The sequence below is a fragment of the Patella vulgata genome, chromosome 5 (genome assembly GCF_932274485.2).
Source record: "Patella vulgata chromosome 5, xgPatVulg1.2, whole genome shotgun sequence".
Taxonomy (NCBI): domain Eukaryota; kingdom Metazoa; phylum Mollusca; class Gastropoda; family Patellidae; genus Patella; species Patella vulgata.
Window position 1 is genome coordinate 2381988 of NC_065883.2, and position 26146 is coordinate 2408133.

The window sequence follows — 26146 nt, forward strand, 5'->3', positions numbered from 1 at the left end:
CTTAAAATACTTCCATATATAACAGTTGATTTTTGTTTACTTGGATAAACATATGATGATGTCTTCCGACAAGATTTTCATATTTCTCTTTGTTGCAAGTCAAGTTATCTGTATATTTGGTAAGTGTAAAACATTCTTAATTATCTCAAAATAACTTATTTTATTTGATAGCTACACTGCCTAAGACGTTAGCTCGCTATCCTGGGGGGCCTCGGGTTCGCTCCCGGTGTAAACCATTCGGTATTTTCCGACGTGGTTTCCCCCTTGTCAGTGATGCAGGACGGAGGGCCTGACAAGGACAGCTGTCTAGTCGTCCGGGTGGGACGAAACACCGAGGTCCCGTGTACACATTTTCGTGCACGTAAAAAAAACCCTTGACAGTTGGTATTGGAATTAAGAGTAGGCCGTAACGCCGCTGTCCAGGCAAAAATTCCCCCATTTTGTTTGGTATCCACATTACTTAATTTAGTGATGTCTTAAGAATCTTTACTGCTGAAATAAAATATAAATTGACTGATCCCGGGGGTGGGGGACCACGACCGTCTGCGATTTTCAGCGCGAATCATCGTTCACTAACTTGTCTTGACACCTGGAATGGCGAAGCCGTCTCGATTCACCTGCCACGTATACGTCACCTCGAACTTCGAGGTTATCTCTACCGCGTTCGCGTTCGACGTCAGTATAAACGACTTCATTGAAATAGCAATTAGGGTCTGCTTGACTACTGTTTCAATGAAGTCGTTTATACTGATGGTGAACGCGATCGCGACCGAAATTTTGTTCGCGCGGAATACCACAGAGATTATCTCGAGCGCACATTTTTTTTTAAATTACACAAGACAAACCTACGGACAGGACACAATAAACACAGACACCCCAAACAACAAACGCACATTTCAGATCAAGTGAACGGATCCCGAGACAAGCTGTAAGCTTTAACTGCACTGTACGGTCCCGAGTCTGTACTGATACACTCTTAAAGAAACGAACTGTTCTGCTCCGAACTGGGCTAATGAAGACGGGCAAACGCCATACCATGTGTTGTGAGAGAAATTTTGCCCGGACAGCGGCACTGCGGCCTACTCTTATATCAAATTCCAGCTGTCAAGGGATCTTCTACATGCCCACCAATGTACACAGGGGACCTGGTTTTTTCGTCCCACCAGGCCCTCCGTCCTGCATCACTGACAAGGGAAAACCACGCCGGAATATCTGGATCGGAAACCCAACGTCCAGGCTAGTGAGCCAGCGTCTTATCCACTTAGCCACCATGACACCCTAGAGACTTCACTCAAATATATCCCAATACGAGCCCAATAATCACAGCGTCATTAGTATTGTAATCTATGGTTCTTGTTTCCAGGTGCCATCAATGTTGCTATTGAGAAAGTGCATCCGTTCGCTAAGTAATTGGTTAATTTACGTTATGTAGTTTGGGTGTAGCTCGGTAATATTAGTTAGAGGATCTTTCACGTTCTCACAAACCTTATCATCAGTTCTAAAGCAAACCTTATCATCAGTTCAGAAGTTTACATGGAACTAAATTATCTGTAAGAGGATTATAGATAAATTTACAAAGATTAACCCTTTGACTAAGAGATAGTCGCAAGATCATTTCAACATCCTAATAGGTTAAGTTAACATTTCATGGGTATTATTTAATAAATTGTGTACCATAAGTGATACACGTATACTATATTATGTAAACTAAAGTGTCATACTGAACTGTGGTCAAGTTGTAAGATAACGATGACGATGAAAGAGATTTGCTACTGTCATGTTAAATTTAAAAAATAATATCTATGCTATATCACTATTAATAAACTCTCTCTCTCTCCCTCTCTCTCCCTCTCCCTCCCTCTCTCTCTCTCCCTCTCTCTCCCCCCCCTCTCTCTCTCTCTCTCCCTCTCCCTCCCTCTCTCCCTCTCTCTCCCTCTCTCTCCCTCTCCCTCTCTCTCTCTCTCTCTCTCCCTCTCCCTCTCTCTCTCTCTCCTTCTCCCTCTCTCTCTCTCTCTCTCTCTCTCTCCCTCTCTCTCTCTCTCTCTCTCCCTCTCTCTCAGTCTTTATTACTGTGTCTTGTTTCCAGGTGCCGTTAATGTTGCTATTAATAAACCAACACGACAGAGTACGATTAATCTTGGTGTCAATACTTCAAGTTGGGCTGGCTTAACAGCGTGGTGGTGTATAGATTTACTACATGAGTTTCATATCAACACCGTTAGAATATTGGAGAGAGCTCATGGTGGTAGGTATAATAACAATCGGATAAAAACACAGATCCTATTTCGTTTCGTTTTTTATCGTTTAAATTTTTGTTTTATTTGTCTTTATTATATTAGGACCTGGGAGAGTTGTTATTAATCAGATTCTATTTCGTTCCGTTTTTTATAATTTAAATTTTAGGTAATTGTGGGTAAACCTCTAGAAACGTCAACGCTGATTGATTAATCAATGTATGACGTCATAGGGCCAACTCCGCACGTACCACACCTGACACGACCTCCCAGTATAACTGATCAGATCTTCATGTAGTAGAGGCCATTGAAAGTATAAGGAAAACGAAACTAAATATAGATCTGTATTTTAATCAGATTGGTATAATAATATATAATGTCTATAATATTGGAAAGAGCAGATTTTTGTCTGTATAATAATATATAATGTGTATAATATTGGAAAGAGCAGATTGTTGTCTGTATAATAATATATAATGTGTATAATATTGGAAAGAGCAGATTGTTGTCTGTATAATAATAATATATAATGTCTATAATATTGGAAAGAACAGATTGTTGTCTGTATAATAATATATAATGTCTATAATATTGGAAAGAGCAGATTGTTGTCTGTATAATAATAATATATAATGTCTATAATATTGGAAAGAACAGATTGTTGTCTGTATAATAATATATAATGTCTATAATATTGGAAAGAACAGATTGTTGTCTGTATAATAATATGTAATGTCTATAATATTGGAAAGAGCAGATTGTTGTCTGTATAATAATATATAATGTCTATAATATTGGAAAGAGCAGATTGTTGTCTGTAAAATAATATGTAATGTCTATAATATTGGAAAGAGCAGATTGTGGTCTATATAATAATATATAATGTCTATAATATTGGAAAGAGCAGATTGTTGTCTATACAATAATTATATAATACATAATCTCTTTAAAGATACATTCTGTAAAATTTACATAAAGAGCTGACCATGCTTGTAATAATAGCTCAAAAATAGATAATGTAAAATGAAAATATTGAAAATTTCATTCAAATTACTTCATTCTGAGCCAAGTTAAAACTTATGGAAGACCAAACAGCTCTTTATTCAGTGTTCATAATTCTTATTTCTTAATTCATAGTCCTTAATACTTATTTCTTCATTTGTTGTCTTATTTCGACATTTGTACACTAAAATTAACATTTGTATCTTAAAATCAATATTTGTTTTACAAATCAGACATTTGTCATATCAGATTTGTAAAATGTATTTCTGTTTAATTTAATTTTGTTTTAACATAAAGATAAAATTTATTTCAGTAAATCAAAGTTGATCAATTTGACTGAAATTTTCAGCTAATTCCCTTTACGTTATCTATTTTTTAACTAGTATAGTCTGAACTGTCAGCTCTTTATTTAATCTCCCATAATGTATCTTTAACTAGTATAATCTGAACTTTCAGCTCTTTATTTAATCTCCCATAATGTATCTTTAACTAGTATAATCTGAACTGTCAGCTCTTTATTTAATCTCCCATAATGTATCTTTAAGGAACATGCATTGAACTATGTGCTAAACGTCCGTGTAAAATCAAGAAGGATAATAATTGAACTTTTATTAAAGAACTTATTTTCACAATGTTATATCAGGAAGACATGAACTGAGTGATGGATTTGAGATGAGAATAAGTTCTAGTGGTCAGTGTGATAAAGCAGGATTTACAGCAGCTACTCCCTGTTTTAAAGATAGCGCATCAACAACAGATTCAGTATATACCATCGAGAGATGCAATCATCCAGCAATACCATCATTATCCGCTAGATATATTTTTATATCTGTTAAACGCACTGATGCAAGATTGGATATCTGTGAGGTTCAAGTATTTGCAGGTAAAGAGTTTGATCATTATACTTTTCAAGGTCACCTTATTGCATGGCCTATTAAGATAGAGAGAAAGAGAGAGAGAGAGAGAGAGAGAGAGGGGAGAGAGAGAGAGGGGGGAGAGAGAGTTTCTTTTTAATAAGAAGCTTTCACGTAGAAATCTTTAGCAGTAGGAGGAAACTGCAGGACCAGGAGAAATCCCACGTGGTTGTACATTTGAAGTCAAAATAAAGACCAGTAGGCCTATTAGGCTGATTTGGGTGTTGGACCATGCCAGTTGTACTGGGAGGTCGGGCCAGGGGTCGTACGAGCGGCCATTGACGTCAGACATTGATTAATCAATCAGCGTTGACCTTTCTAGGTGTTTACCCACAGTTCTGTGCAGAGCACGCCAAGAACTCGCCGTAACAGACCGTTTCATTGGCTAATCACTTACATCAACTATAACGCGGGTTATACAGATTCTACTATAGTGAAGACAAGTAAAAGGAAATTTTGAAGTATAAAAATCGAAAAGAAATAGGATCTGTGTTTTAAACAGATTGCATGTCTGTTCAAGAATTATTTTTTCTTTTTTTTTCTTTTTTGTTTGCAAAGCTGCTTCCTACAAAGCTATTATACGCAGTTTATCTAATTGGTATCTCTATTATACGCAGTTTATCTAATTGGTATCTCTATTATACGCAGTTTGTCTAATTGGTATCTCTATTATACGCAGTTTGTCTAATTGGTATCTCTATTACACGCAGTGTGTCTAATTGGTATCTCTATTATACGCAGTTTGTCTAATTGGTATCTCTATTATACGCAGTTTGTCTAATTGGTATCTCTATTATACGCAGTTTATCTAATTTGCATCTCTATTATACGCAGGTTGTCTAATTGGTATCTCTATTATACGCAGGTTGTCTAATTGGTATCTCTATTATACGCAGTGTGTCTATATGATGGCTTTATTATACGCAGTGTGTCTAATTGGTATCTTTATTGTACGCAGTTTGCCTAATTGATATCTTTATGATCTTTAGATGACTGTCCGGATGGTTTCTATGGTAGCAACTGTAACATACGATGTCCCACATCCTGTCTGAACAACACATGTGATAAGATAGGAGGATCATGTTCTAATGGTTGTCATGGTGATCACTATGGTAAAAGATGCCAGTCTATTTGTAGTAGCCATTGTAAGGATGGTAAATGTGATGACAGGATAGGACGATGTTTTGGATGTAAGGATGGTTACTACGGTGATGTGTGTGAAGAATCCTGCTTTACCTGTAATGGTACATGTCGACAAGTAGATGGTGTTTGCTTGATTGGCTGTAGGGATGGATATTGGGGATCCAATGGGCTGTGCTTACAGACATGTTCTAGTTGTACTTCCGGTGGATGTCGAATAGCAGATGGCGATTGTAATAATGCGCGGAAAGATAGTTTGACCAAGAGTAAGCTATATATTCCAGTAGCATGCTGAAATAATTTTCTAATAAAATCATAAGATTTAAAACACGAATCACCGACGCAGGTCCGTTTTCCTTGTACATACAGAATAGTTCATCAGAACTTTGTAAATTATGAACAGCATCAGGCCCGTAGGTAGCTGTCCCTCTTGCCCCCCCCCCCCCCGCTATCGACAGTTCTGACGGAATTGAACCATTTGGGGACTGTCTCTCCTAAGAGATTAAAATCTAACAATATTTTAGTTTTCATGGGATTCTTTAGGGCTAAAATCACGCATAGAGTCTTTCAACTTGCCCTGATTTAAATATAACAATTTTTTAGTTTTCATGGGATTCGTTAGGACCAAAATCACGCATAGACTCTTCAAACTTGCCCTAATTTAGTTTGTGTAAATAATATTAGTTAGTGGTAAAACGACTTGTATAATTTCATTGGTTCATAGGCTTATGTCATCGGGTTCAGAATGTAACCTTTCTCGGTATCCTGTTCATCGGGATTTTCCGACGTGGTTTCCTCTTGTCAGTGGTGCAGAATGGAGGGCCTGACAAGGACAGCTGTCTAGTCCTTCGGATGAGACGAAAAACCGAGCTCCCGTGTATATATCGGAATGTACGTAAAAGATCCCCTGGCAGTTGGAATTCGATATAAGAGTAGGCGATAGTGCCGCTGTCCGGGCAAAATTTCCCTCATAGCACACTGTATGGCGTATGCCCGTCTTCATTAGCCCAGTTTAGGAGCAGAACAGTAGTACGTTAAACCCTATTTCATTTGATTTCATGTCATTTCTCGGTATCCCCAGCGGTCTCATTTCATTCCACTAAATTCCTTAAAAACAAAGGAAGATGGCGAAGGGAAGTAACTCTCATCTTGTTGTGAACTTAAGCAGTGAGGCTAAGACTGGTTTGTAAACTGTTTTTTAATTGGTTCATAGAATCAAGCTACAATCAAGGGCAGATAATTTGAATACGTGAATATGCCGTGGATGAACGTAATGAGATCACTGGGATTCCGAGGCTGGAATGTAACAGCCATTTCAACTATTGTGTAGCAAATAGCATGGCTAGTTCTGTATTCCTAAATTCTCTCTCGCTCCTTCTCAGTTCACCCCAAACTTTTAATGCATTTGTCATTTCAGATTCATTCATTACACCGACAATTAATACGACTGATGGTAAGAAGTGTTTTGTTTTTGTATTTAATGTGTCAGGAAATTCCCCCATTTAAAACGTACTGAATAATAAGCGAGCCCTTCCGAAATATATACTTTATCCCTGACAGTTAATTATCGTTTTGTGTCATAAGGTCTGTCATTGAGTGAACTGTTGTGGTTTCGATTCCCTGGTTGTACGTGACAAGGAGTAGAGTCGCCTGCCCAACATCGTTGGTTTTCTCCGGGTCCCCCGGTTTCCTCCCACTGCGCAAGCGAATTATTGAAATAAAATTGAACCATGTGTTAGTCCCGAAATGACCTAGTTTGTGTCGAGTGGACGTTAAACCCCATTTCTCTCCCTCTTTCTCTCTTTTGTAATTTAGTGCTAAAATAATAATTATTAAACATACATTAAGCAAGAGCTAAATCTGCCTATTGCAGGTCTTTCTTTAGGTCTGAAATGTTATATGAACTATTAATTAGACATTTATTAACATAGGACCATAATGATCTCTCGATGGCATCGGATACTCGAGATTTTAACTTAATTAGAACGGTCCGCCATTTAAAAATATAATTCAAAAATGGATAAACGAGGCTAAGTCTCGAATATACCAGTGCCCCGGTTACCACAATGCACACATCTTGTCAAAACTACAAACAATGATAACTTGGCTTAGAATGAAGTAATTTGAATGAAATTTTCAATATTTTAATTTTACATTATCTATCTTTAAACTATTATAGTAAGAATGGTCAGCTCTTTGTCTAAATCTTACATAATGTATCTTTAATCTCTTTATATAATCATAATTTAAAACAATGTTCAACAGAGGACTCTGTCAATTCCGACATGGCACGGGATCGATACAATGTGCCGAATTACTCAGCATATCGGAATATTCAATTCCCTCAATAACGGAAGTATTATTGTACCTTCAAATACAGGAAGTATTATTATAATGTACCCTCGAATACACAGAACTTAAAATATGGCTACGCTTTCGGAAGTGACAGGGTCCACTGTACTTAAAATGTTGTAAATCAGTCCGGGGAGATGACTGATACTCAAATCTTTTCTGATTAATAGAAAGACATATACGAACATTGTTTTAATAAACTTTGCATTGGTTATTTAAATTAACGGGCATGTCGTGTAAATATTTTCCTCTGTTTTTTAAGTATGTTAATTTAAATTTACAAATCAGAAGTTAAAAATGCACCAACCTTATTGCAATTCAGAAACACACCTGTTTAAAGAGACAATAACACTCTTGCTGGCTTGACAGCTCCAGAAAATAAATAATAGCCTTATTCTAAGTATTAGATGTTTAAGTGTCCTACCCGTTGTGTAAATTATCCATTACATCCTATTTTACTTATCCAGAGGGTTCCAAAATATTTTTAAATCCAAGACACATTTGAAAAGGCTTTTCAAATCATTTAGTTGAATTTTTCCAATTTTTTTAAATTAGGTGTGTTAAGATGAAATTTGTATCATCAATTATTTGGAATATTGTAAAATAGTACATTTGTTGACTAGAATAAAGATTGGGAAATATTATTCAGTTACAACAAGAGTGATATTGAGCCTTTAAAGAGACATAAAACTGTTATAGCACATAAACAATAATGTCTTCAGAACGTTTGTAGCCCTATGAGCATATATATTTAGTGCATATATATATTTAGCATATATATATATATATATTTAGTTCGTAAAAAGTCTACTATTATTATCATAAATGTAGTGCCGCTGTCCGAGCAAAATTTCCCTCATAGCAAACAATATGGCGTATGCCCGTCTTCATTATCCCACTTTGGAGCAGAACAGTAGGACGTTAAACCCCATTTCATTTTAGATGGAGATATTGTATATACCATAGCTGTTAAGACAGGTAACAGAGCAAATGCCGGCACAAATGCTAGAGTACATGTACAAATTATTGGAACCACTAGTCAAACCGGCCTTATTCGTATTGATGACTTGAAAAGGAATGATTTTGAACAAGGGTCGACAGATGTTTTTGAGGTAAGCGCTTGAAAAGAAGTGAGTTTATTATTTTTTAGACAAAGCAACATTTGATTTTAATGTGGGTTATTTTGTTTATAATTTATTCCGAACCAACGATTCTGGTATGACGTGCTTACGAAGGGCGTGTGTTGCTTGGAAATGAAATGGGGTTTAATGTCCTACTGCTCTGCACCAACCGGGAAAATGAAGAATGGTAGGAGATCGGATGGCTTACCCTTATTTCGACTTCCAATCGCCAACCAGGGTCGTATGTAGGATTTTAAAAGTGGGGGTGCAGCAGAGTGATAGGAGGCGCCAATATAATGCCCGAGTTACTGAGCTCGGAGCAGCGACCGGCGAAGGCGGGAGCCCGCGAGCGCCACGCTCGCGCAGCGGTGTGTGTGTGTGTCCCCCCAAAATTTTGAAAATTAGACTGCGTCCCATAGCCTCCACGTAAGTGATATAAGAAAGTTTGGATCAGGACAAACGAATCAGGTACCTATTGGCGCGTGGGTGCCATTAAAACCGACCTTAAGAGCATCACTCTGTGATCATAATCAAGTGTATTATTTTATATTTGAAAGGTTGTCATTTTTTTTTGAGGGGGCTTTGCCGCCAACTTGTTTCGAGTACACGTCATATCCTTGCCATGGTGGAAAACCCTAAGGAACATGCGCCCTGCTCACTGGACCACTGTGGCCATCTGGTTTCTTTGAATTACAACCCGAACTGATTGGATTTGTAGACACCTCTTACCGTATCACTCCTCTACATACAGTGGAATGAATACTATTTTCCACCGACTGGACTAATGGAGGCAGGCATTTAGTGTGCTATGAGGGAAATTGTGCCCCGTCAGAGGCGCTGCGGCCTATTCTTATATCGAATTCCAACTGCAAAGTAGACGAATGACAAAGGGGAATCACTCTAGGAAATCTAAATGAACCCCCTCGGTCAACACAGCGATCGAACAGGGGACCCCAGGTTAGCCAGCCAACGTCTTACTAACTAAGCCACCGTGGCTCTCGTATAATTCTTGGCCAACACTGGGGTCGACCCGGGGCCTTCTGGTTAGTAACCCAGCGCCTTCTTCACTGAGCCACCATGGCGCCCATTTTATTTGATATGTTTACATAGCTCATGAGTGAAACTAATGAACGAACTGTTTTATTTACAGCGAAAAGCTAATGATGTCGGGGAAATCAAACAAGTTCTTTTAAAACGTGACAACAACGGTGTAAATCCAAGTTGGTATGTTGAAAATGTAAGTTTGTTTTGGTTATATACAGGGCCTGTTACTAATTAGTTCTAGACAGCGCATGTTACTAATTAGTTCTATACAGGGCCTGTTACTAATTAGGTCTATACAGTGCATGTTACTAATTAGTTATATACAGCGCATGTTACTAATTAGTTAAATACTATTCAAAAAAAGTAGGGGATATTTGATTTTGGGGGCATAATACTAAAATATTCAAATGACTACGAAAAAAGTCACTATAGAACCTAACAGAAGAAACATTTCCAGTTACATGTGACGCCCAAACGCACCAATAGCTACCGCATGCAATGCAGGTGATGCTTGGGATCATCATGGGGGTCCAACCCAAGATTTGCACGACTCTGACTTTGAATGTTACAGTCATTGTGGCATTGAATTCCAGGGTGGAAACATCAGTTTAATTGTTTTAGTGACCAGAAAACAAATTTTGATATGCGTCGGCTTACCCAAAATGAAAGGTTACGTGCCCTTGGCATGCTACAGATCGGCACAACACAGGCGGTTGTGGGCGGACGACGAATGTTTCTCAGTCTGTCATAAGCAGGCTATGGTCCAGATACCGTGATACACAATCTGTACAGGACAGACCACGCTCAGGTCGACCAAGGGCGACAACTCAAGCCCAGGATCGATTTATCCGTACCTTGGCCTTGAGAAATCGTGTCATCACAGCAAATCAGATCAGCGCTCGTCTTCAAACAGACACTGGTGTGAGAGTGAGTGGCCAGACGATTCGGAATCGACTGCATAGGGGTCACCTTCGCGCCCGACGTCCTCGCGTGATCCCTTGTTTGAGAGATCATCACATTCAGGCAAGACGTCGTTGGTGTAGGGATCGTCAACACTGGGATAATCGACGCTGGAGCAATGTGATGTTTTCAGATGAGTCAAGGTTCACTGTTGATTTTTTGGACAGACGTAGGAGGGTGTGGCGTCGTCGAAACGAGCGCTTCCAAGACGTTAACGTCATCAGACATGATCGATTTGGGGGTGGTTCTGTTATGGTGTGGGGAGGCATCACTGTTGCTGGAAGAACGGCTTTACATGTTGTTGCAGGGCGTGTTACAGGCCAGTACTACCGGGACAACATCTTGGCAGTCCATGTTGTGCCGTTCGCACGACGTCATGGCCGCCGTTTCATCTTCCAGGATGACAACGCAAGATGTCACAGGTTACCTCCAACAACAGAACATCACCACATTACCTTGGCCAGCACTGAGTCCCGACCTCTCCCCCATCGAGCATGTCTGGGACATGCTTGGACAGAGGTTACGTCAACGTCAACAACGTCCTGCCAATGTCCAAGAACTTGCTGCTGCGTTGCAACAGGAATGGGACAATCTGGACCAAAATGACCTTAGACGTCTTATTAGGAGTATGCCACGTCGGATCAATGCTTGTTTGGCAAACAGAGAAGGATTTACCCGTTACTGACTTGGTTGTGATGCTGTGGTAACTTTGCTGTTTGACCCCGGGTATCATTTTACCCTTATAATGGTCAGTCTGTGCCTTACTAAGTCTAACGATCATTTGGAATAAATCGATGAATGTGAACTTCATTTCATTTTGTCATTTGTTTCTTCGTCAGTTTCATTAGGTGACTTTAATAACACTTAAAAATCATATATCCCCTACTTTTTTTGAATAGTATATACAGGACCTGTTACTAATTAGTTATATACAGGACCTGTTACTAATTAGTTATATTCAGGGCCTGTTACTAATTAGTTATATACAGGACCTGTTACTAATTAGTTATATACAGGACCTGTTACTAATTAGTTATATTCAGGGCCTGTTACTAATTAGTTATATACAGGGCCTGTTACTAATTAGGTCTATACAGAGGCTGTTACTAATTAATTATACACAAGGCCTGTTATACTAATTAGTTATTTACAGGACAGGAAGACACTCTTCAAAAAGACCTAGAATTAGTAATTTTTGTATATTAACTATTTGTATTGTTATACTATCTGCTCCTACTCTAGTTCATCACCTTTTCTCATCGGTGCGTTAGACCGTAAGCCTTTTCACTGAATAAAGTAGCGGGGTTCCGATTCCGCGCTTGTGCGTAACAAGGAATAGGACCGCTTGTCCAATTTTGTGGCTTTTTTCTGCCCCCCCTCTACCTGCTAAAGACCTCTACGCACCCCCTCTCTCTCTCCCTCTCTCTCTCTCTCTCTCACACACACACGCACACACATGAGTTATGTTTAATACCTTTCAGATTGTTATAACCAAGGCTGCAACGCTGACGGCTATGAAAGAGGGTTTAACCGTTGAAGGTAATGCCATCAAAATTCCTCTGAAGACAGATCATATTTTTGTTTTTGAACGGTGGCTCGACCTGGAAAGAAGAGTTGACAAAACAAGTACCATTGTTCATTACCTTACTATCCAGTCAATCGCTGAACGTAAGTAGATTACAAATAATATCTTATCGACCATTGACCAAACAGTATCCAGTCAACCTTGAACGATGAGTATCCAGTCAACCTTGATCAAACAGTATCCAGTCAACCTTGAACAAACAGTATCCTTGAACAAACAGTATCCAGTGAATCCTTCATCTACAGTATCCGGTCAATCCTTGAACAAACAGTATCCAGTCAACCTTGATCAAACAGTATCCAGTTAACCCATGATCAAACAGTATCCGGGGAATCCTCCATCTACAGTATCCAGTCAATCCTTGAACAACAATATAGCCAGTCAATCCTCCATCTACAGTATCCAGTCAACCTTGCTTGAACAAACAGTATCCAATCAATCCTTGATCTACAGTATCCAGTCAACCTGTGATCAAACAGTATTCATTGAATCGGTTGTCAGAATATCCCCAAGACTGGATAACCTGCTCTAACACTTGCATGTTGAAGTCAGAATAGCGCAGTGACATAGGAACCAGTCTGACGTCATTTAGAACAGGTTATCCAGTCTAGAATATCCCCTCGTTCATTTAATATCTTTTCCGGTTATATCTATTTTTGTTAAGGTCAACTTCAAGTGCGGTCAAAAGTCACGAGATGTAAACAGGGCTAGGGCTAATCCCAACCCTAACCCTGGACCTAGTCCTAACGCTTACCCTAACGCTAACATACAATCTTGCCAACAATCTCGTGTCCTAACCCTATTTACATCTCAGCGACCTTGACGAAATCTTGGCCTTAACAAATAGATTTAGCCATCTACTACTGAATACCGTAACGCTCACATCCGGTCACCTGTTTAAATTACCTCCCTTGTATACTGTAGATAAGACTTCTTATGCAACTTCACGTTTCAAAATCATTATGAGTACATTGTATTGGCGTTTGATACATAAATATCAATGTTTGTTTTATTGGGATATTTGGGTCGGAATAAACCACGTTTCAAAATCATTATGAGTACATTGTATTGGCGTTTGATACATAAATATCAATGTTTGTTTTATTGGGATATTTGGGTCGGAATAAACCACGTTTCAAAATCATTATGAGTACATTGTATTGGCGTTTGATACATAAATATCCATGTTTGTTTTATTTGGGTCGGAATAAACCACTTTACATTGTTTATTTTTGTTAAGGTCAAGGTCATTGTTTATTTTTGATCAAACCAATCAAACAATAAATATATTGCTTTTTCTCCTTGTCCAGGTGTTGCTAGTTTTATATCTTGGTAAATAACGTTGAATACAGTAAAATAAAATTAAACCATATGTTAGTCCCGAAATGATCTAATTAGTATATACGGATCTACAATTTTTTATGATATAAATATCGAGGGAGAGAAATGGGGTTTAACCTTCACTCGACACAAACTAGGTCATTTCGGGACTAACATATGGTTTAATTTTATTTCAATAATTCACTTGCGCGTAGGGGTCTTTAATAGTTGGAGGAAACAGCAGGGCCAGGAGAAAACCCACGAGGTTGGACAGGCGACCCTGCTCCTTGTCACGTACAACCGGGTATTCGAAACCACGCACGTGCTAACCATTCGACCATCCAACCACAAATAAATATAAAACATATGCCAAAATATCATGATATAAGAACACCGGGTGCTATTTTTCATTTGAGGTGTTCAAACACTTGAATACCAAACGTTGTCTTTTTCTTCTACATCGCTAACTAAAAGACCCCGGATTGAATCCCGGTGTTGTGTTGGCCTAGAAAGTTCCGAGTCAGACAGTTCGATTGAATCCCGGTGCTTGGGCAGTGGGCCTCATGGTCTAGCCTGTAGTTGCTTTGGCAGTGGGTCTTATTGTCTAGTCTGTAGCCAGTAGCGGATTATCAGTAAGGCTGATGAGGCTGCAGCCTCAGGCCCAAAGATTTTGTAAAAAAAATTTTTTTAGACTTGTCTGATACGATTAAAAACGCATAGACAATGAATGTTAGGGGGGTGGGGTTTAGGCCCAACGGGAATCAACATAGGCCCTGACCCGAAATTAATTAGGCCCACGCCATTTTAAATAGGCCCTATTTAAGAACTAAATAGGCCCTCCAGCAACTGCCGCCTCAGGCCTTGGTGGAGCTTAATCCGCCACTGCCTGTAGTTGACTGGACGGGGGGGGGGGGGGGGGGCTTATGGTCTAGTCTGTCGCTGTAGCTGCTTGGGTAGTGGGCCTCATAGTCTAGCCTGTAGCTGCATGGACAGTGGGTCTTATGGTCTAGCCTGTAGTTGCTTTGGCTGTGGGCCTTATGGTCTAGTCTGTAGCTGTAGCTGCATGGGTAGTGGGCCTTATGGTCTAGCCTGTAGCTGCATGGGTAGTGGGCCCCATGGCCTAGCCTGTAGCTGATTTGGCAGTTGGCCTTATTGTCTAGCCTGTAGCTGCTTGGGTAGTGGACCTTATGGTCTAGTATGTAGCTGCTTGGGTAATGGGCTTAGTGGTCTAGTCTGTAGCTGCTTGAGTACTGGGCCTTATGGTCTAGCCTGTAGCTGATTGGAAAGGGAGACTTATGGTCTAGTATGTAGCTGCTTGGGCAGTGGGCCCCATGGGCTAGCCTGTAGCTGCGTTGGGGAGTGGAGCATATATCCTAGTCATAAAAGTAATGGTATGATTAAATATTGACAATGTCCATATTATTATGGTCAAGTCGATATTTATCGTTATTGTTCCTGATGATTAAAGTTAATATTTGCCGCCATGTGGCATTTTAAACAACGTGTTTATTAACAATATTTCAAGTTGGTGGACATATATAAGAATAACACGACAAATATTGGATGGGCGGATCGGGTGACAGTATATAAAAGGTGTTATTTCATACGACTCAACACACCGTCAAATATAGAGGGGAAATCAATAAATATGCTGCTTTTCTCCATGTCCATGTGTCGAGAGCGAGACATTAACTAATATATTGTAACAACATGAGGGCCGTGAGGCCCGAATGTTTTTACAATATATTACGCAATGTCTTAAGCTCGAGACCATTAAACAACTTAAAATACAGACACTTGCACATGCTTTGCAATGAAATACGTCACTCGAGTTCAATATTTTACCAAGTTACGCTTGGCACATTGCCCGTACGATTATTTGAAATAATGGTACTCCAACATCAAAGGATGACGTCACATCTGTATTTTAAATCTAGTTAATTAACGCGAAATACACTGATGAAAGCGAGAGAGAGAGAGAGAGAGAGAGATAGATAGAGAGAGAGCGGGTGGTTAACGTCCACTCGACACAAGCTAGGTCATTTCTTGACTAACATATGGTTCAATTTTATTTCAATAATTCGCTTGTGCTTTAGCAGTGGGGGGAAACCGGAGGACCCGGAGAAAACCCACGAGGTTGGACAGACGACCCTACTCCTTGTCACGTACAACCGGGGAATCGAAACCAGGCCAGATGACCCAATGACAGACCTTATGATACAGCGCGCACGCGCTAACCATTTGGCCATCCAACACCCCAGATGAAAGCAGATTATTGAAATAAAATTAAATCATATGTCCCGCAATGATCTAATTTGTGTCGACCACATTCATTGTCAGATTACCCATGGCGCACGTACCTCACCTGTGCCAGGGTTCGCGAGGTTTAGGGCTTCCCCAGAGGAGCGTAGAATGCGATTCCAATGTGGTTTCCACCAATCAAAATCCCCAAAAAAATGTCGGGAAGAAAAATATACGATTTAACTTGACACCATCATGTTTTGGGAGACTACCAATTTTATATTGTTAGTAAACATTTACACCAATGTATCGTTATTAGGGTGTATATTAATAGCCAAATAACAAAACAAAATATTGGAAATAAACCAGCCTTTAGAATAGATCAATAGAAATATTTTAAAAATGATTAGTATTTATTTTTATAGTAACTGATCTATAGAATTGTATAAAATGAAGAGCATTTGGGTTTATATATTACGAGAACGTTCAAAGGTATTTTATTGTTCTTTTGAAAGTGTCTTGTATAAATAACACAGTAAGTTATCAACAAACACCGGGCTGACCCGTAGCTAGCCCAAAAATGATTGGAGGGGGGCAAGGGCTTCTGGAAGCACCGATGGGGCTTATCTTAGAATAGAACATGAGGAGAGGAACTATGTAATTGACGGAAAGTCGTGGGCGCACCGCCAATTATATTATGGGCGGCCATGATCTCGTCGTGGACGGCCCACCACTCTCGGCACTATAGGCGCCTCTCCGGGTTGAGGCACCCCATTGATCAAATCGTGGGCGCCCAGTCAATCTCACTAGGCATTATGTGCGAGAGGGAGAGAGAGAGAGAAATGGGGTTTAACGTCCACTCGACACAAACTAGGTCATTTCGGGACTAACATATGGTTTCATTTTATTTCAATAATTCGCTTGTGCATAGGGGTCTTTAGCAGTGGGAGGAAACCGGAGGACCCGGAGAAAACCCACGAGGTTGGACAGGCGACCCTACTCCTTGTCACGTACAACCGGGGATTCGAAACCACGCCAGTCGACTCAATGACAGGCTTTATGATACAGCGCGCAAACGCTAACCATTCAGCCATCCAACCCCCCCCCCCCGGCATTATGTGCAGTCTGACAATCATTATATTGTCATTAAAAGGCGCCCCACCAATCATGACATTATGGGCGCCCCTCCGGGATAAGGCACCCCACAGATCACGCAGTTTTGGGCACCCCTTCAATCAAGTTGTGGTGTTAATCGTGTTATTCATTATGAGGCGCTTCACCATTTGGTGTGGGGGGGGGGGGGGGTGGGTTGCGCCACATACATAACGATATGTTTGTGCCACGGTGGTCGTTGGCTTCGTATTACGTCCAAAGGAATGGGGGTTATCGGCGTCCCCTTACCCCTTCCCCCCTTCGCTAGCTACGGGCCTGTCGCGTAGGGTTCGGTGATAATTAAATTCCTTTTAGGACGTGCATTCAATAGAAATAAAATACAGAACAGTTATTGTCAATATGAATGTTAAACACGAGCTTAAACGATCGGTATAAATACACAACAGTTATTGTCAATATGAATGTTAAACACGAGCTTAAACGATCGGTATAAATACACAACAGTTATTGTCAATATGAATGTTAAACACGAGCTTAAACGATCGGTATAAATACAGAACAGTTATTGTCAATATGAATGTTAAACACGAGCTTAAACGATCGGTATAAATACACAACAGTTATTGTCAATATGAATGTTAAACACGAGCTTAAACGATCGGTATAAATACACAACAGTTATTGTCAATATGAATGTTAAACACGAGCTTAAACGATCGGTATAAATACACAACAGTTATTGTCAATATGAATGTTAAACACGAGCTTAAACGATCGGTATAAATACACAACAGTTATTGTCAATATGAATGTTAAACACGAGCTTAAACGATCGGTATAAATACACAACAGTTATTGTCAATATGAATGTTAAACACGAGCTTAAACGATCGGTATAAATGCGTGTGGGGTACCCGAAAGACTAAAGGCTAATTTATACCCCGCTAAGCCGTAATAGACCGGCAACCATTTCTACCTATATCTAAGACATAGGGTGGACAAAAACATAATCCATCATCTCCTCGGTCCGTTCGATAGAGCTTAATGATAAGGTAGGCCTTTTTATTTAGTTTTTGTTTGTCTAGTCGCGTTGGAAAATCCGAACTTTAAGAAAATATTGAATTACATGTATAATCCCTGATATAATGTTAGGCTCTTTTGACCAAATGTAAATATTACATAACAAAAATATACTTTTTAATCAGGAGAGAACAACCATAATGATCCCCACATTCGGCGACCCTACAGAGTTATGTCCCTTGTTCCGAAAACATTGTGAATGTGTTACTACAATGAGAAGCATTAGGATCCTGAAGTCTGAACTCTATTGATCCTGTACTTTTTGTTTTAAAAATAACTTACGCGTACGAAAAGCTTGCGAACATGACAGAGATCAAAGTTTCTGAAAACATAACGGATCCTTAACAATTGTTTTTGGCAACATCTAAGTTTATCTTTCGGATAAGTTACAAGGCTATCCCTTTTTGACGATTTGAGTAGCTTTGTTGTTTTTTTAAATATTTCTCAGACCTCTTCTAAATGGTATTACATTCAACCAGGCCATTGATTAAATATTTTAGTCTACCCGACCCCGTAATACATTCCACAAGATTTAAGTATATGTTAAGAAAATCCCTAAATATTTGAGTTACAATATCGATAAACACTTCCTGGTTCGTATTTACCTGGGGTTTATTGTTATTCAACCGTCTTTAGATTATCCATGAGAACAGCAAGATACTGTCGGGTCTCGTGTCCTAATTATTCAAGCGTGGCTAAACGCATAATAGACTCCATGTAGATATGAACCAGGAACGTGTTTACCCCCTAATATAATGCAGCATAATTTAATTCATTGTTTGATCATTAAACAGATACCTTCCTGGTCTTACTAATTAGATGTGATACTTTATGACAGCGAGAGTAATTCACGTTAGACCCTGGTCTTAACAATAACAGGTTATACATTGTGACAGACGAGAGTAATTAACGTTATATCCTGGTTGATGTCACAACACAATATTCAAGATGTCGACAGGGAGATTATATAATATATTTTATTTATTGGCGATTACAACGTTTATTCACGGTGAGTAATATAATCTTTTTAAAATAATTATTGTAAATTATATTAGTGGTAGCTTTGTTAAAGATACATTATATAAGATTTAGATAACGAGCTCACATTTCATTCAAATTACTTTATTCTGAGCGAAATTATTTAAGATTTATATACAATACTAGTTTAAATGCATTATGATTATTTTGTAAGATTTAGATAAAAAGCTGACAGTTCTTGTTATACTAGTTCAAAAATAGATAATGAAAAATGAATATATTAAAAATTTCATTCAAATTAATTTATTTAGAGCGAAGATCTTACGTTGTTTATTATCCATTTTAGCGTTACATTTTTAAATCTTGTGGATGTGCTCATCCACATTTAAATCTCGCCACTCTAAAGAGTTGCTTATGGGTTTGTCAAGTAAATAAATGTCTAAATGGCAAAATAAAAAAATGGCAAATTAAAGACTTTGCGGTCAGTTGTTATATATACCTCTTCTTTTCTTGGGATTGTAGCTTAGTTTAAAGGAGCTTAACCCCTAACTCATTATTATCGATTAAAAAGCGAATTAAAACGCGGGAGCAGACAAGGGACACTGTATAGTTGTCTCGGGTACACATTGGCAGATGTAATTCGATATAATAGTAGGCCGTAGTGTGCGGGCAAAATTGCTCTCAGAGCACACTGTATGGCGTATGCCTGTCTTCATTAGCCCAGTCGGCACAGAACAATAGGACGTTACACCCCATTTTATTTCATTTGTTTGTTTTAGTTGATTCCAAGATTGTAGCAAAGGCAACCTGCGATGACGATATGTATTTCTACGCGGATGGTGTTTTAATGGCAAACCCCAGTAATTGGGGAATTGAAGTAGAAATAGACCTTCCTGACAACACGATAGTTATTGGAGTACATTGTGTGGACATAGGAGGCTTCGGTGGTATCTACGTTACTTTCACTTTAAATCAAACTTATACAACGGACTCATCATGGAAATGTTCAGCAAAATTTGAAGAAAACTGGAGTACACCGGGGTAAGTTATTGAGTATATGTTTAAACACGACGGGGCTGTTAGGTGAGGCATTTAATGGCAACGAATTTTATATTTTATAAAATATGATTAAAATTTAAGGAGCCGCAGTGGCTCAATGGGTAAGACATTGGCTGAGAAAGTCCAACGCAATTTTCTGGCGTGTCACTATATAAGTGCGACATAATCTTGTGCCACACTCTGGGCTTCATAAACGTCACGCTGTGTTTTCGTTTTACTGCAATAGTCAACTAGATTCCTGAACACTGTATTTTTATATAAAAGGTAGTATGCAGGAAACTACACACGCCCATGACATTAATCTAGAGTCTAAGTTCCATATCACTTAGCGGGTTATGTAGCGAGAGTTACACTCTAAATGATGTCTATCCCGGCCTCTAAGTCGAGGTGGCTAAAGGTACGTCTCTCTGTGAACGCGGTATGTTGATCCCATTCCGAATGAGAAAAGTACACCGAATGATCTCTAAAAGAACCGTATAATCGCCTTGGTCTAATTTATATAAAAAGTTTAGGTACGTCAGTTATTATTAGGAAATGTCAGTGAGTCTGTCTAATAGTAAATGCAGGGGGACTGCACCACACAAAATTTACACAAAAACAAATACACGGACAAGACATCATACTCCGGAAAACACAAACAGACAGACAATTCAAAAAAAGTGAATGGATCCGCAAGGTGCCTAATTAGCCAAAATCTAGTCGTCACCCCTTTGTATGTAACGACTTCAACACATTAAGCAGAACACCATTTAGAGAACTTAAATAACCCCTATAAACATATAGTATTTCAAATTGACTTCCACATAAAAGTACCCATGGCAGGAGGAATTCGATATAGGAGCAAGCTGTAGTTCCGGGTACAATTTCCGTCATAGCACTCTGTATGACGTATGCTCGTCTTCATTAGCCCAGTCGATGATGACATATAGGACGTTAAACCACAGTCATTTCAGATTCCAATGTAATTTCGAATTAACAATCTTCGCTACGGTTTATCCGTGACCTCGACCGAGAAATGACTGATGTTTTTCATTTGTACTTCTTCTGACCCTCTGAATAAATTCCAAACTATTTATGTACAGCCTATATGCTACCATGTTCTTAAAGAAAGCTGAAATGAAATGAAATGAAATGGGGTTTAACGTCCTACTGTTCTGCTCCAAACTGGGCTAATGAAGACGGGCATACGCCACATAGTGTGCTATGAGGGAATTTTTTGCCCGGACAGTGGCACTACGGCCTACTCTTATATCGAATTCCAACTGTCAAGGGATCTTTTACGTGAACGCCAATGTGTACACGGGACCTCGGTTTTTTCGTCCCATCCGAACGACTAGACACAGCTGTCCTTGTCAGGCTCTCCGTCCTGCATCACTGACAAGGGGGAACCACGCCGGAAAATCTGGATGCTAGCGAGCCAGCGTCTTACCCACTTAGCCACGTGATCCCCGGAAAGAAAGCTGATTGGGTCGACTTTTGATGCCACTGATTTGTCAAAAAGAAATTGCCCAGTCTCGTAGGAGTGGGGCTAGTGTACGTTTCGTTTGTTTTTTGGGTTAGGGCGTCTAGAGGTTTATCGTAAGGTCTGTCATTGAGTCAAGTGGCGTGGTTTCGAATACTCGCTTGTGCGTGACAAGGAGTGGGGTCGCCTGTCCAACCTCGATGGCTTTCTCCGGATCCTCCGGGTTACTCCTAGAGCTACGCACAGGCGAATTATTAAAATAAAATTGAACCATGTTAGTCCCGAAATAACATAGTTGTGTCGAGTGGACGTTAAACCCCACTTTTATCTCTCTTTGTAGTTTTGAGGACGGAAAGTGGAATGCTGCTTTTAGTACTTACGAACCACATCACAAGCGAACCAATTGGATATGGACATCTGAGTTTCATGAAGGAGACAAAAACGTATATTGTAGGAAAAAAATAAAAGGTCGGCGCCTTTATCATAATATTGGGTAATTTAGAAAGAGTCAAAAATGAAAACGTGAATTTGAAATTCACATAATTAAAATCTCTAGATGCTGATAACAAGGAGCTTATTTGATCAAATATATATACATAAAAATATTGATGTTTTTTGATAATATTAGAATATAACATGTATACGAAGCTTCTTTATCAAGGACGTTGGGGAAGGCGTCTGTCTGTCCGTCCGTCCGTCCGTCTGTCTGTCCGTCACACTTTTTGGGACACAATAACTCTCCTTCTAATTGACCTAGAATGTTCAAACTTGGGGTAGGTGTTTATTCGGTCAATGCCTTGATGGAGTGTGAAGATGAGCATTTTCTGCTTAGAGTAAGTAGAGATAAGCAATTTGATTGGTTGATGCTTTGGGACACGATAACTTTAGTTCTAATTAAGTGAGAGTGATGAAACTTGGTGTACAGTTTCATTACATCAATACCTTGACTAAGTTCGATGATGAGAATTTTGTGCTTAGGCTAAGGAGCAATAATCATTTTGATTGGTCAAGACTTTGGAACATAACAACTCTGCTTCTAATTGAGGTAGTATGTTTAAACTTGATGTAGATGTTCGTCTTGACTGAGTTCAATGATTAACATATCGAGCTAAAACTAAGCAGAGATAAGCAATTTCCTTGGTCCATGCTTTGGGACAAGATTACTTTGATTCTATCTGATAGAGAGTGATGAAACTTAGTGTATAGTTGATAATCAGTTTGATTGCTTGATACTTTTGAAACAAATAGATGTGCGATTAATTAATATGTGTCATCTATTTATTTGAGGATTTCGGCGGGGGACATCAGCCTCACTGTTGGCTTGTTTTAATATTAATTTTGTTGTGTGTATATTGTAGTTGAACCAATAATAAGAACAATAACATCTGATGCTGTTGACAACATAATAGATGAAAACTCCAGCGTTACTATTAACTGTTTGGTTGAAAGTATCCCAGTGGCGCATGTATCCTGGTCCAGATCACAACAAGGGGGACAACTCTATTCTGGTAGTCATATACCATACCTAAAGCTAGTTGTAAACATACAGATAACTATACCTGTACAGCTAGTAATAATATTGGTCAACCTGTATCTAAAACTATTCCACTCATTGTTAGATGTAAGTATACAATTCAAAAAGCGGAGATTATGTCACTCTTGCGATCCGATACGGCGATGTGTGATTACGTTTGATGCAAAATATAACTGAGAATTGCATGAACAAGGTGACGTAAGTGGTCTTGCGATCAGATATCCCCTGGAATACTATCCTATGCAGTAACTGTTTGTCCCATGGGTTTCCGGTCTTCATTAGCGCAGTCTGAGCTCAGAACAGTAGGATGTTCAACGCCATTTCACTTCATTGGTCTGCGGTACACAGGATATTAACCATATTTGGTCAGCACTGGATCGACATTAGTATTCCGCAATAACAACTTTTGTTGAACAATCTGACAAATTGTTGTGATATTTTAGGTACCCCAGTTGTTATGACTACCCAGACTATAGTTATTATAACTATGGATGTTATAGTTGTACCACGTGGAGAAACGGGTATAATATCAGTCAACGTTTTAGCTTATCCACTTCCGGTATTCACCTGGTATTATCACCAAAAAGATGGCAGTCACCAACCAGTTACCATGGTTACAGGTAGAAGAAGTAAACAAACAGATGATGGTCTATAATCAACATTAACTATACACGATATTAGATACGAAAATGGGGGCATTTATACAGTTAAAATTACCAATAGTCTGGGTGCCACCTCCAAGACGTACACACTATCTGTGATCTCTAACGAAGACGCTGTAAAGGAAGCTGTCGATGACAAGCTAGGAGTTGATATAGCTATAGCTATAGGTGTTGGTATTGGTCTGGTTGTTATTTGTTATTATATGGTGTATCAAGAAGAGAAGGGATGCCATCATGTGTAAGTTTGCTATATCTTTCTTGGTTCCTAGATAGAGAATCACCTCTGTTGTTGAGGTCAATATGAAATGAACCGAAGTGGGTTGTAACGTTCTGCGTTTCCGCAACACGCTATTGGCAACACGCGAACATCAAGGTCAAATACGATTCCACAGTTTGCTACAGAGACTGTTGTTGTGCACGATGCAACGTAGGCGTATCTAGTACTCCGAATATCACTTCTCATTTGGTGTGCAGAGAAATGAATGTAAATTGACCTTCCGGTATATTGGCGACAGTAAAAGATATTTATTAGTTTTCATACGAACGTGTGAAATGGGAGGGGCGTGTGGGTATATTGATTATTTGCTATTGTTTTCGGGTAATTTAGTTCAATTTGGTTTTATTTTCAGCAAATGATGGACACGGTGTTAATGACACAGTAAGCTCCCAGTCCAGAGATATTACCACCAGATATTGTAATAGTCCTGTAGACACTGGTGATTCTGGAAAATATGTAAACACTCTATATACCTCTACTTCCTCCGACTACGAAGGACTGGATGAACTTACTATGGACCATGGACCGAACATCTATCTACCACTCACGAACAAGAGACAGGGTCATTGAGTCTTATCTCAATACACACAACCACATGGTCAAACTTACGAAATGACTGGATGAACAAACTATGGACAAACAACAAATCTTTCGGACCTTCTTCAACTAAAGAATGGAACAAATTGGATCTCGATATCTGAATTTCGCCGTTTTAAATGGCAGAAGAGAGAATCAGATCATACATAGAAGACCTTCTACATAAATGGACATAAATTGTAACGACACTGGCAGCTACAGTCATCGATTTGAAGATTCTGAACATTTTCTCCACTGGTGCCCACTATATTCAGATGCACGAAAAAACACAATGAATCTTTACCATTATATCAGCAATCAATGGCTTCTATTGGGTATAAATAATCAGACTACAACTAATCATGTCTTTAAAATAGTACATTAATACTTTCATGTCGCCAGATGTTTCAAAATCTGAGGATTTTTCTCTTCTGATCAATTTGTAATCATGTTATAAAATAGCCTCTTCATTTTTATTTTCTTATAAATAGTGTATACAGTTGATTTTTTATATGCTTTTTTTAGTTTCCCATTATTTTATAATATTTTTTATAATATATTTGATATTCCGTGTATGAGGTAATGGGTGATGCATGTTCCCTGATCCCTTTTCATCAAATTGAAATAAAATATTGTTTTCACAAAGAAAGAAATAGAAAGAAAAAACAACCCAACATTTGTCAACAAGTTACACAAGGACTCTGTAAATACATGCTTTTTTTTGCACCATGTGTTTTGTTTTATCCAAAATGCTATAGTCGAACAGCTGCTGAACTATGCACATACTAACCCTTCTGAATAACACCAAAGTGCATATCGAAAATTTCACAGCACACCCACAATGATGAACATAGTATACCGGGTGCATGAATTGTGGGATTTATTTCGGGAAGGGGCGCAACTCTTACTTGACTTGGCCAAATAATACTGGGTAATCAACCACATAAAAAAAACCTCCCAATTACGCATGGGCAATGGAACTTTTCATCAAATATTGACAACGGTCACAGCCTCTCCGTACCTTTGAAGACTAGCAGGTTCTTTTTGACTGAGACTACAGGTCCACCGGTCAAATAATGTTAAAAAGCTGCGAGTTTTAAAAAAGAATATCAAATCAGTGCCTGGCTGAGATGCCACATCACGTTCATTTCAAATGGTCAATATGTCAGCCGTCTTGTACAACACACCTTCTCCAACCAGAAATCGAATTTTCGATTTCTTTCTTATTATTGACTTTCTTACTAAAAACTCCTACAAAAAATCACCCTATATCCACCGTGTGACACATACTCTCTTCTCTGCTACACATTTTATTAACCTTGTGATCGTAAAGGCGACCTTCGGTTATAATTTTTTCATGACTAGTGGTCGGAACTAGAAACCGAACGCGAATGGTCCGGAAAATCGTGTGTTAAAAGATGGCTGCTCTCATGGACATGGTAATGTCAATTTATTCTGCTTTAGACCTCGACCATAACCCTAAGCCCAAGGA

The 26146-nt window shown here is 39.0% G+C and overlaps 1 protein-coding gene across 3 annotated transcripts; it reads left to right on the forward strand.

Annotated features, from left to right (window-relative positions):
- On the forward strand, positions 1–25354 carry LOC126821033 (uncharacterized). Of its 3 annotated transcripts, XM_056100856.1 has the most exons (12): positions 1–119; positions 2087–2245; positions 3880–4119; positions 5140–5556; positions 6708–6743; positions 8585–8754; positions 9914–10000; positions 19864–20125; positions 21946–22073; positions 22964–23226; positions 23583–24039; positions 24431–25354. In XM_056100856.1, the coding sequence occupies exons 1-8, from the start codon at positions 53–55 to the stop codon at positions 19879–19881; spliced, it is 1194 nt and encodes a 397-aa protein (XP_055956831.1). In that variant the 5' UTR covers positions 1–52; the 3' UTR covers positions 19882–20125; positions 21946–22073; positions 22964–23226; positions 23583–24039; positions 24431–25354. The 3 variants fall into 3 exon arrangements, with proteins under 3 accessions (XP_055956831.1, XP_055956830.1, XP_055956829.1); XM_056100855.1 differs by lacking the exon at positions 21946–22073 and having other exon boundaries at positions 24431–25351; XM_056100854.1 differs by lacking the exons at positions 19864–20125; positions 21946–22073; positions 22964–23226; positions 23583–24039; positions 24431–25354 and adding an exon at positions 12249–13657.
- Positions 25355–26146: the final 792 nt, after the last annotated feature.